At 53.1% G+C, this 12,754-nt stretch overlaps 1 protein-coding gene across 1 annotated transcript in view; it reads left to right on the forward strand.

The window, feature by feature from the left end:
* The window catches only part of MUC4 (mucin 4, cell surface associated), a 31,072-nt gene that overhangs the window by 6,391 nt on the left and 11,927 nt on the right, over nt 1-12,754 (forward strand). Inside the window, 14 exon segments of the mRNA XM_032629408.1 lie at nt 47-175; nt 511-663; nt 2,008-2,141; nt 3,018-3,182; nt 3,932-4,087; nt 5,198-5,328; nt 6,768-6,856; nt 8,596-8,775; nt 8,959-9,084; nt 9,841-9,960; nt 10,307-10,515; nt 11,263-11,353; nt 11,809-11,976; nt 12,567-12,668. Coding sequence (XP_032485299.1) covers nt 47-175; nt 511-663; nt 2,008-2,141; nt 3,018-3,182; nt 3,932-4,087; nt 5,198-5,328; nt 6,768-6,856; nt 8,596-8,775; nt 8,959-9,084; nt 9,841-9,960; nt 10,307-10,515; nt 11,263-11,353; nt 11,809-11,976; nt 12,567-12,668 — 1,953 coding nt within the window.

Consider the following 12,754-nt stretch of genomic DNA (forward strand, 5'->3'; position numbering starts at 1 on the left):
TCGAGTTTCTATACTTCAACCAGTTATTTTTCATTCTCTCAATCAGCCCCTGGCCCTGCAGTCACCTGGAGCTCCACCACCCTATTCACAGGTCACCCCACTCATCTGTCTGTTACCAGCACTTCTCCACCATCCACAGCATCCTTAAGCTCTGCCGTGAAGACTGAGACATCAGGTAGGTGGGGACTCCGGAGTCTTGGCCTCTTACAGTGGCCCAATTGGCTCAGTTCAGCCTCAAGGAGTGCTTGAGAGAGGAAGGTGAGTTAGGACTGCCAGGCTGGAGTTCAGGTCCACGAGAAGATGAAGTCAGTGGCGGGTATGGTGGGTGACAGGCTCATCATCCCTTCTACCCCAGGAGATAACTATTTTTCTGCAGGGAGTGATTTGGGTGTGACCAGAAGACAGACAGGCTCCTAGCTATCTCTCCCAGCTCCTAAAGTCTCTGACTCTCTTTAACTCTGCTATTTTCTCTGTAAAGCCCACTCCAGTCTTCTTTCCCTGCCTGCCCAGGAACAATCGTAACCTCACAGAAGACAGACAGTGGGAGAAGCACAGCAACATCGCTACCCTCAACAACCTCCCAGACCCTTACCACTCCCACTGCTGGCACTTCCAGAGGCACCTGTTCAACAGCTGCCCCAGTCCCTATCAGGCCCGAGGAAGGCAAGTGATTCCACACAGCTGGAGCCTCTCCACCCTGGGAGGGAGAGGATGGAGTTAGATGTGGAGGTTGTAGCTGTGGCAGCTGGATTGGATCTACCAGTGAGATCCCTCACGGCTCGTTGGGGGAACCAGTTCTGTGGATCTCTCCACTGCCCTACCTGGGCCATTGGAAGTCCAGCCACCCTCCATACCCCCTTGATAGGGGTGGGTAACTGAGTGCTTAGTTTCAGCCTACTTGCTCATAGACTGTTGTTTTGAATCAGAAGGGCCTTACAGGGGCAATGCAAGAGCATCAGAGTTGGGTGCTGAGGGTTGGCTTTGCACATGGTGCTGGGCTAGGAGCTAGAGATACAGAAATGATCAAGGTGCTGTCTAGCAAGAGACAGAGCTGCTGCCTCAGTAGGTACCATTAGAGGAATAAGCCCAGGATATTAGCTGCACACACTGGAAGGCCCCAGGGAATGTCAGGGGTGGGCGGTGGGGTCAAGGTGAAGAGGAGGCTTCCTGGAAAGAGTGAATAGGAGCTGGGGTAGCGGAAGTGCCCCAGGCAGGCAGGAGGGCCTGAACAGCTGGAATAAAGGCATGGACAGGAAAAGCAGTCCTAGTGTTGCATGGGGAGGAGATCCGTAAAGCATTTGGGGTTACCAGAAGTGAGGGGAAGAGTGCTGAGAAGCAAAACTGTCATGTGAGGGGATTGTGTAGATAACAGGCACCAGGGAGGACGTGGCGTGATTTACATTTATGAACAGTGCCATGGTGGCTGGGGTGGGGGATGAATTTGCAGGAGGCCAGGAGAGCAGTGTAGAGACTGCTGCAGTATTCCAAGCAACACCAGGTGAGGGCTGCCAGTATGGAAAGGAGGAGGCCCATTTGAGAAAGGTTTAGGACAAGGTTTCTCAGATTGGAGCCCAAGGACCTCCCTGGGGGATCTGATGACAAATTCTACGGGGATTTTAAGTTTACCTAGAGAAATACCATCTTAGGGAACAAGTCTCATTCTGTGAAATGATCTTTCAATTACTCATCTTCACTACATTGGAGAAATTTTGTCTTTTCACCCTTAAAAGAATTTTGAGTACCATAACTGGTGCAGAATAATTTGTTGGTATTCTGACAGCAGAACCTGTTTTTCTTCAAACTGGGGAAGGCTGAGTATACCATTTCAGGGGTAAAATGAGGAGATGGGTTGAATGCAAGTGGAGAGAGGAGTCCTTGATGGCTCCCACTTAGGGGAACGGGGGGCAAGGGAGGAGGAGCAGCTTGGGGACACTCTTGGGGGCCCCTACCAGCCCTGATGACATCAAGGCCCATGAGAACTTCCTGCTCCTCTTTGTACCGGCCCAGGCGTTTCCCTGTTCCCCTATGGGCTGTGTGCTGGAGACCAGGAGTTTGTCAAGAGGACTGTGGACTTCACCTCGCCACTCTTCAAACCCCAGATTGGCTTCCCCCTCGGCTCCTCTCTCCGGGATTCCCTCTATGTGAGTCCCCAACTGAAGTCCAAAGGGCAGGACCCATGACCAGCATTCCACGGGCCTTGCTTCTCCCTTTAAGCCTCAGAGACATCCCTGTGACCATGACCAACCATGACCATGACCGAGCAGGAGAATGGAAGCAACGCTGCTCAGGCACCTACTGTGTCCCTGCCGCTAGCTCAGTTTGCATGCACCATCTTTAATGATAGGGCACCAGCTGAAGAAGGCAGGGAGCTAGGCAAGGCCTCCCCACCCAGGTGGACAGAAGTGTTGTCACCTCAGTAGAGAGGTGCCGGGGCCAGTAAGCTCTCCACCGTTTTCACGGGCCCTTTTATTGTGTAGGACGCTCTGCTTGGGAAAATTGACTCTTTGATGCTGTTCACATTTTCTATAATTATTTCCTGGTTCCCTGGTCCAAGTATTGATACTTCATGTCTCCCGGAGGAGAGCTGAATGGCAGTCGTGGCCCTCAGTGAGGGGGCTGAGTCAGGACACACTGTGAAAGGGTGACACAGCGATGGGGTGAGGGTATCAATTCTTTTAGCTCTAATGGATATAGCACAAGCTTCAGGGGTGGGGCTAAGGGGATGTACCCAGAGACGTCTGCTCTATGATGATGGGCTGTCTGTAGATGGGTCTGCCACTGAAGCAGGACAAAACCTACCGCCTTAGGAAGGACTTAGGATGTGAGGAATGGCCTAAGGATGAAAAGTATTTGTGGGAGAACTATGTAAAGGGCCTCTCCCGGCAGGGAGGGAGATGGATGAGACCTTCCAGAGGTTGTTGAAATCTCTGAAGTTCTACCCTCATGCATCCCAGGAGCTGATCCAAGGCTGGGATGCTCCCTTCCTGAATGCTAACCAGAAGAACCTTTGTGCTCAGTTCACAGATAATGGCCAAATCATTTTTCCGGAGTCAGAGTACCAGATTTTCTCCTACCCCAACCCTCCCCTTAGAGGCTTTACAGCCTGGGATCCTGTGGCCCTGGTGGCTCCATTCTGGGACGATGCTGATTTCTCCAGCAGCCGGGGAACCATATTTTACCAGGTGGGCCTTTCAAAGCTCAGCACTCAGGGTCCTGCAGCAGCCAAGGAGAGACAAAGGGCTGTGTGGAGGACCTTGAAAGTGCTCCAGCTGTCAGAGCCCGGGCTCAGTGTGGGCAGGGATTGAAGCTTAAATATGAGGGCGGGAAGGAAGCAGACTAGGACACAACCACAGGAAGACTGCAGGTGACAGAGATGCGGTGCAGCGATCCATGGTTTGATTTTAGAATGAGGTTGTAGGAGTCCATCCTAACGAGGCTGAATCAAGCAGGGACCCTGCGTGTGCTCCTGGGTGGGGTTTATGACTCCAATCAGTGGGAGGTACCAGCACAATGAAAGCTACCGTAGGCGAATGTGGATCGTGCCCCTGCCACGGACAAGGCACTGTAGAAGGTCCAAAGGTGAAGAAATACATGCCTGTCTTCAAGGAGCCTTCAGCCGGACATAGGGAGGTACAAAGAGGCACAGGTGGTTGCACAGTCAGAGCCAGCTTATGCTAAGAGATGCACAAGTTCAAGTCCAGAAGACTTGGGTTTCTGGGCCTCGACTCTCCACTCCATACACCCCAGGTGTCCCTGTGGCCTGAATTTGGATCTATCTTAAGGTCACAGGCACTAACTTTGAAAATGTAGGCCTGGGAGGGGGAAGGATGGGAGACACAGGTGGGCTAAAGTGAGCAGAAAGTGGGGGGTCCCTCAGGAGTATTGAGCTGGGACCCTCATTTCCTTGTCCGTATCTGCCTTCTTTTTCTAGGAATACGAGACTCTCTATGATGAATACAACCTGCTAGTGAGGGAGGTGGAGTCTTCGATTAAAAGGTTAACAAACACCTGGAACTACAAAGCCAGGTGGACGCTAAAGGTCACGTGGGTCCACGTCCCCCCCTATCCTGCCTGGGGGACCATCGGGGTGAGTGGACCAATGGGCACTTCCCTGTGAACCATCTGGAAGTCAGACATCCTAGAATCCTAGGCAGGGCCCACTCTTCTAAACTCCTCTCTGACTCAAGGACAGATGGCTGATTATAGCACTCCCCTCTGGGCCCACCTCCCCGCCTCCCCATCCCCCATCCCTCCACCTCCAACCCCCCCCCACCCTGTTTCCTGAGCACTTACCACGTGCCAGGTATGCCTCAGGGCTATGCTTACATGACATCACACCAGCCCAGAGCACTGGGTATTAGGAGTTGAAACATGGGACATGAAATTTCTGTTAGTCAAAAGTGGCTGCCTATTGGCAATTTTATATGGCTCAACCTAATATTATTATTCACATATTAGAGATGAGGGAGATGATGGCTAGAGAGGTTAAACAACTTGCTCATGGTCACCCAGCTAGGAAATGACAAAGCCAGGCCTGGAGCTGAGGTTTTTCTGACTCTATACTCTGGCTCTCAACTGAAATGCATCCAGTGGAAGGGGGCACACCACAGGCTCTCCTTAATCTTCTCTCTGGGGCCTCACCGCTCGGACAGTCACAAAATTATTCCTTGTGTCTGGTCTAAAAAGTCACTCATTTCTTCATTGGCTCAACAAATTCATTGCTTACTTCCTTTGTACAAACCCAGTGCTTGACACCCACCTTCAGAGAACCTCCAGTCTCACCTGCGTGGTCCTCCACGCTATTTAGGGTGAGGGGACGTTGGGACAATATCCTTAAATATCCCAGAGGAAGTTCCTCAGGCCTCTCCCAGCTCTCAAGCGTCTTGGCTAACCTCTCAGGTTGCTGAAGCTTTCTCATACAGACCCTCTTCTAACTGGATTCTAACCCAGAGTCCTTTACCTTCCCTCCCTGGAAAGAAGTCACAAAGAAGGCAAATCCACCATGGCAGGTGCTTTGACAGTTAGGGTGAAATCTGTGCATAATTCCAAACTTGTTTATATTTTAAGCCCATGCCTTTGCTCTGGGTAGGCCAGGAAAAGGTGACGTGGATGTGGTGGGGGTGGGGGGTGGGATGGGTGGTGGGACATCCCAGATCTCTCACAGGCATCCCTATGTCTGTCTCCTACCAACCCCCAGACCAACACCTACCAGGCCATCCTTTCCACAGACGGGAGCAGGTCCTACGCCATGTTTCTCTACCAAAGCGGCGGTATGCAGTGGGATGTGACCCGGCACCCAGGCAACCCTGTCCTGATGGGCTTCTCCAGGTAGGACAGGGAGGGGCTGTCAGCCCTGAGCAGATAATTGGAGCCCTGCAGAGCAGGGCTTGCACTGCACACACACTCCATCCCCCCCAGGACAAGGCAGGATTCCTCCTTGCCAATGCTTCTGACTCACACAGACTCCAGTTCCCATTTCTTGCTGTTTCAGATTAAAAGATCCCTATTCACCCTGCCATTCTCTTTCCTACCCCAATCCCAGTGCACAGTGATAATAATTCCCAGAGCTTTCACTTCTAGGATTTCCACTGACATTAGCTGACCTCTCTCAACTTCTCAAATATCATCACAATAACAGCCAACATTTATTACACCAAGTACTTAATAGGCATTATTTCATTTGACTATCACAGCAACCTCATGAAGGAGATACCATTTACTACCCATTCTGCAGGTAAGGAAACTGAGGTACAAATAGACAAGTCATTGCCCAAAGTCACAGAGCTGGGAAGTGGCAAAGCAGGAAGTTGAATCCAAAATATAATGCTGAAATCTGCCTTCCTGACTTCTGATGGGCTGAGAATTAACCTCTCGCCCAGGGGCACCAACAGCTTGTGTGGGGTCAGTGGCAAAGATGGAGAGCAGAGAGGTGGATGGCGCGTGGATGCGGGCGTGGGTTCCCAAGTGTGGAGATGGCTCATTCTCTGACACAACAGCTCCGAGCCATGGTGTGTGTGCAATCAGTTGTGAAGGTCACATGTAATTTGTTACTGGTAATTGCTGCAAGGGTTTTTCTCCGAGAGTGTGTTCAGGATCGCCCCTATAATTACATTGCTTTCACTTGCTTTTTGATGTGCCCTGGAGGAGAAAGTAGCGGAATTATCCAACTTAGCTAGGAATTTCACACCATTCTGAGTGCACCCATGGAAGGTGTCATGCCCATGAGCCTCATCTGTCCTGTGTCAAAGGGGAGAAAGGATCCGGAGTCGCTGCTCTGAGACGTGCACCCAGAGAGGCTGAGGGTTCTGCTCCAGGGTTTCCTCCTTCCTGGAGCGGCGCTTAAACAACACCCTGGGGTGTGTGGGGAGGGGCGGAGCACCCATTGCCCAGGTCCTCCTAACTCAGAGACTGCTCTTAACCCTCACAACCAGCCGTCCCCTACAGCGCCCCCTCTCCAACCCCTAGTTGAAGGGAAACTAACAGGAAGGAGGCCTGAGCTGTTTCTTTCACACCCCTGTCTCAGGACCAGTTTCCTGCAGTTCTCCATCTGATGTGGAATAAATTAGGGCCTCCTACCCCTGCCCCATCCGCCTCCTTCCCTCTCCTGCTTAGCGCTGGGAGTCAGTGATTCTGACTGAATAGCTGATAACTAATGACCGGCTGGACCGAGTGGGCTGACTGACCGGCCAGATGAATGAGTAACTTGCCGACTGAGGGGCAAGACTCTGTGTGTGACAGAGGCCAGAGATTCTTTCCTTTGCCTGCAGTGGAGATGGGTATTTCAAAAATAGCCCGTTGACATTCCAGCCAGTGTGGAAGAAGTATCGTCCAGACCAATTCCTGGATTCCAACTCAGGTAAAAGTGCCATCTTATCACACTGGAGGGATTCAAGTCCTCTTCTGTCTCGCACTCCGCGTGCCATGACAGTCCTAGAGGGGCAGCTCCCTTGTATCTCCACCATCCCAAAGGGTGTTTCCAGCACAATCTGACCTCCCACAGGTGGAATCCAGACTTGGCACTGCCCAGGGAGCAGCGTACCTCCTGCACCCTCATGCAGTACAGAGTCTTCTCCCTGGAATGAGCCAAACCCAGGAGGACTATGAGAGGGGGCCCAGATCCTGAAAGCGAGGACGGGGTACAGCAGGAGGTGGGCACATGAATGAGCAGTTAGGAAAATTCTCCAAGTGTCCTGTCCTAGAGCTGGAGAGAGAACCCAGATGAGATCCCTTAATGGATCTACCAAAAAGGAGTTCCAGGGGATCTAACATCCATTCAGTCATCATTTATTGAGTACCTGCTGTGTGCTGGACACAGTGCTAAGAGCCACAAGTATGAAAAAAATAAAGACCAACTATGTTGGTCTCAGAGAGCTCTTTGGTAAGAAGGCCAGTACTTTAGGTCCCATGGGCCTCCTCCATGACTTGTACTGTCTGGTGGCCCCAAAGGGAAAGAAATTACAGTTTCCAAAATGTGATAGAACAAAAGATATTTTAGCATTAGAAATTAACCATGTAAACTGTGAAGCATAAATCCAGTTCTATTTGTTCTGTGGCAAGAAATTCTGGTAAACAGAAGCTGAGTCAAATCATGAGTGCCATCTTGTGGAGAAAGCTATCCTATCAGATTAAGTCCCTTCTATCCAGATGCAGCTGCTTGTGATGTAGGGGGCGCAATGTGATAATGTGTGTGTGTGTTTTGGGGGCGAGTATCTGGTGTGTTTCCCTCGATACCAGGCCATTGTGGAGAAGATACACGAACAGCTAATCATAAACAATGATTATCCTTTTCAAAACCTTATCAAGCTGTAGTTATCTTGATAATTTCTTCTTTTGTGTGGGAACAGGATCAAAATCTAATACATTATGTTCTATTGCATTTTTTTGTACTCTGGAGCCCCATTTCTCTCTCATGCAGCTGGGGTGGGTGGTAAGTAACTTACAGTTAATTAAAGGTCTATTTGAAGTTCAACCCCCCTTCAGGATTTCTTCTCCCAATTACTTCTCGTTTCCAAGGATGGCATCTGGGCACAGAGGAAGCTTCCTCAGCCTCGTATTGTTGGAGCAAGCGTCTGCTTCATGTGCCACCTTCCCTGTGGTTCCCCAGCTGACCTCTGAGCCTCAGCCTCCATCCTGGCTGCTTTGGCCACTGGCATGTCTGTGCAAGTGTCTGAGCATGTAGCTGGTGGCTGGTGGCATCACTCACTGAGATATAGGGTGCATGAGGAGAAACTGGTTTGGGGGGATTGGCAGGTATTGGAGCTTAGAGTAGCAGACATGAGGGTAGAGAATGGGGTGGAGTGAAGCTCAGGGCCAGGGTTTGGCTCTGAGTTGGGTATAGGTGAGCTCTCCCTGCCCATCACTTGTCCCAGGGTTTCACCCTAAGATCCAAGCTTTGGGATTTTGACCATCACATCAAAGGGGCCTTTGGGGAGGAATCCCTGCCAGTCTCAGTTGGGTTCATCCCTGGAAGAGCTGTCCAGAGTTGGGGGAGTGACATACAGAGGGTGCATTTATGAGTTTTGCTTGTCCCTAAAGCTAAATCAGAGCTTGTGGCCCCAGGCCCTGGGATAACCTCTTCTTCCTCTGCTCCCCCAGGCTTCCGAGGGCTGCAAATCTACAAGCTACACAAGGAAAAAAAGCCCAACTACCGTCTCCAGTGCCTGCAGTGGTTGAAGAGAGAGTCTCAGTGGCCCAGCTGGGGCTGGAACCAGATCTCCTGCCCGTGTTCCTGGAGGCAGGGACTATGGGACTTGAGATTCCAGCCCATCAACATAGGTGACGCCTCCTTCCTATCTCTCGAGGCACCCCCAGTGTCCCCCACAAGCCCACCCCCTCCCTCTGGCCATGCCTGACCTTTCCCTTCCGGGGCACCCTCAGTTCCTCCCTGGAAGCACCCTGACCCCACTGCCGCCACCACCACGGGCATCCCGGGCCTGAGTGTGTCTGGGCTTGTTGCAGCCTGGTCGGGCCTTGGCAGCAGGCAGCTGTGCAGCTTCTCCTCCTGGAGAGGGGGCGTGTGCTGCAGCTACGGACCCTGGGGAGAGCTTCTCCAAGGCTGGAGAGTGCAGAGTCCTTGGCAGTTTGGTAAGTGTGTCCACGGAAAACTCAACCCCGCATTTTCTGGAGCTTTTTGTTCTTCACTGTCAGAGACCAGCTTGGGCTCCACGTCAGCAGTGGGACCCACAGAATGAAGCCTCTTTTCCACATTTCCTCCCAGCTTCTTCCCCTCAATTTCCTGATCTTGTAAGATTAGGAAGTTTCCAACATCCCTTCCAGCTGGCATCCTAGGGATTTCTGACTGAGTTCCTCTTGCCCCATCTCCACTTGGCCCATAACCCCAGCCCAGAGTAGGGATATCTTTCTAGGGAAGGGGAGGGGCCTGGTCTGACCCAGATTAGCAGGCTGTCTGGGGGAAGACATGGGGTCGTTTCCCGCAGAGACCTTCCAAAGGAGCTAGAGAGGACAGGGTTGGGGGCCCAGGGTAAGCATGTGCTCCCCACCTCCTCCCTGCAATCTCAGCAGCCTCCTTAGTCCCCAGACGACCAGCCACAGCCTCCCACTCTCAGCGCTTGGAAAACGGTGGGACTCAGCGCCCCCCACTCCAAGAAAGGAAGGACCCTGTGCCTGCCCACCAGAGGCTTTGCTCCACGTGGCTCTGACAAGCCCACAAGGGACATAGTAACTGGTCAATGGCCTAAGGTCATTAAGCAGGGTGGGATTTGAACTCATGTGGGCCTGATTTGCCAACCATGCCCTTGCCGCCCACATCATCCTGCCCAAACCTCCCAGCTGGGTCCTGCAGGTCCCTCATCTCCCCCCACCCGCTGCTCTTCCCCACAGACGAAGAACTGGAGCCGCAGAATTGGTGTTGCCGTTTCAACGACAAGCCCTCCTTCTGCGCCCTGTACCAGCTCAGGAGGCCCCGCGTCAGCTGCGCTGGGTACCAGCCCCCGAGGCCAGGTGAGGCTGCCGGAGCCCAGCCCTGGGGCAGGGCTGAAGTGGAAGATCTGGGGAGGGGTAGCCTCTCGAGGTCTGGACCAGGGCGGCAGAAGCTTCCTGGGGCAGCACTGTGACCACAAGGGAAGGTGGAGGTGTGTGCGGAGTGTGGCAGAGGAGGGACTTCAAACATGGCCCTGCGGAGGGAGAGGTGTGGTAGGTGGGGAGGTAATGAGAGGACATGAGTGGGCACACAAGCACGAGAGGGCTTTCGGGGAGGGTTAAATGCTCCATGAGCACCTCTCCAGGCTGAAGCCTCCCAGGTCTTTCCCTGGTCTGCCCTGCAAACCTGGTACCTCATTTGTTCCAGCCTGGATGTTTGGGGACCCCCACATCACCACCTTGGATGGTGCCAATTACACCTTCAATGGGCTGGGAGACTTCCTGCTGGTCCGGACCCAGGATAGAAACTCCTCCTTCCTGCTGCAGGGCCGCACTGCCCAGACCGGCTCGGCCCAGGCCACCAACTTCATTGCCTTCGCCGCTGAATACAACTCCAGCAGCCTGGACCCCATCACGGTGAGTGGGGCCGGGGCCCTCCCCTCGCAGGGAGCCTTTAGCTCAGGGACCTTCAGCTGGAGACTGAGGCCCCGGAGGAGAAAGAGAAGGAAGAAGGGAAGGGAGCAGGAGGGAGGGAGGATGCATCCTGCCAGCGCAGTGGTTCAGATTAGGAGTTTGGGATTAACACACATACACACTACTGTATATAAAATAGATCACCAACAAGGACCTACTATATAGCCCAGGGAACTATACCGAATATTTTGTAATAACCTATAAGGGAAGAGAATCTGAAGAATTATATATATATATATATATTCTTCATATACATATATGTCTGAATTGCTGTGCTGTACACCTGAAACTAACATGATATTGTAAATCAACTATACTTCAATAAAAATAAATAAATAATTTAAAAAAGAGTCAACCCGGGAGACACGGGATTAGGGTCCTGGCTGTGAGACTGAAGAAACAACTTAACTTCCAGTGCCTCTTTTTCCTTAGAGTAAAATGGGGATGATAATATTACCTACCTCACAGGGCCGCTGTGAGATTTAAAAGCTAATCTATGAAACGTGCCTCGCTCAGAGCCTGGCCCACGCCAAGCGCCTCACACATGGTAGCTAGCATCACCTCATGGTCACACTCCCCATCACCTTCACCTTCATCCAAGCCCCAGGCTCTGAGCTCTGCGCAGCCTCCTTCCCCAGTTTCTGGGCCCACCTGCAGGTCGGTCTTAGGCCTCTGCCAATTCCCTTCCAGGTTCAATGGCTCCTTGAGCCCAGTGACAAAATCCACGTTCGGCTCAACAACCAGACTGTAACATTTGAGACTAACCATGAAGGTGCAAAAGGTAGGCTGGGGACAGCCGTCAGCTGCCCTCTCCTGCTACCCTGCCTGGGTCAGGATCAGCAGGGTGCCCAGCACCAGGGAGAAGGGAGCTGGGGCGGAGAGGCAGTGGCGTCGGGGAGGAGCAGCGTGGTCACCACCCCTGCTGTCCCTCCAGCAGCTGTGTCTGAGCAGTTCCTTCACCAGAGCTGGGCCTTAAACTTTCCCTCCTCACTTCTCTCCTTCCCCTGAGGCCATGACAGCCTCCAGCCCATCCTCAGTCCCCAGGGAGAAGGGTGTGGGGTGGGCCGTGAAGGTGTCCTGTGAGTGTGGTTTGGGGCCACTGGAGTAGGACCCTGCAGGGCATCTCCCAGCTGCTCTTAGTCTCCTCGCTGCATCTTGAAACTTCACTACTGCCAAGTCTTGGGCCTCCAGGGCTCCAATGCTGGCTTTTTCCTCATTTGTCTCCCAACATTCCAGGCCAGGAGATGTTCAACACCTCTGGAGTCATAATGACCCGCAATGGCTCCACGGTATCAGCCAACTTTGATGGGGCAGTGACCATCTCAGTGATCGCTATCTCCAACATCCTCCACGCGTCCTGCAGCCTCCCGGAGGAGTATCAGAACCACACAGAGGGCCTCATGGGTAAGGAACTGGCAGGAGCCTGCCTCTGCCGTGGGAGCTCAGAACCCCCAGCCCGTAAGCAGCTCCACCTCCAGTGGGCCTGTGGACATCACAGGTGGAGTTTCCTTTCTCAGCCTCCTTGGAACAGAGCCTGAGGGTACAGAGCAGCAGGCAAGGAGGAGGGAGGTAGCTCTTCAGCTACCTCTGAGGCTCACTTCCCATCCTCCTGAAGCTCCAGGTCCAGGGCAGCGGGGGGGAGGGGGCATCGAGGGTGGGCTCTGGGGAGCATGGGGCCAGCAGCCACCCTTCCCCTCCCTGCCTCCCTCCCTCCTTCCCTCTGGCTTCACATCTTCCCACCCTCCCCCATCCCCCACATTCCCTCCCTTCTTTCCCCACTTCCTCCTTCACTTCCTTCTTCCCTGAAGCAGAGGGGCAGGCTCTGAGGCTATAGTCCTCTCCTGGCCTCCTGGAGGAGTGAACCGACAACAGATGCAACTGAAAGAGGCTTCGCAGGCCTCCTACTCCCCACATCTCCATGTGACCTGTTGGATGCTCCCCAGGGAAGGGAGGGCCACAGTCCCAGGGTGGCTGACCCCTGCTCTGTCCCTCAGGCTTCTGGAACAGCAACCCAGATGACGACTTCAGGATGCCCAATGGCTCCACCCTTCCCCCAGGGAGCTCCGAGGAGATGCTTTTTCGCTATGGAATGACCTGTGAGTCTGAGCCTCAGGATCCCCAGGCAGATGGGGTAGGGCCAGGATGACGGAAGCTACCGCACTGCCTCCGTCAGGCCTGTGGG

This window comes from Phocoena sinus, chromosome 4 (genome assembly GCF_008692025.1).
Source record: "Phocoena sinus isolate mPhoSin1 chromosome 4, mPhoSin1.pri, whole genome shotgun sequence".
Classification (NCBI taxonomy): Eukaryota; Metazoa; Chordata; class Mammalia; order Artiodactyla; family Phocoenidae; genus Phocoena; species Phocoena sinus.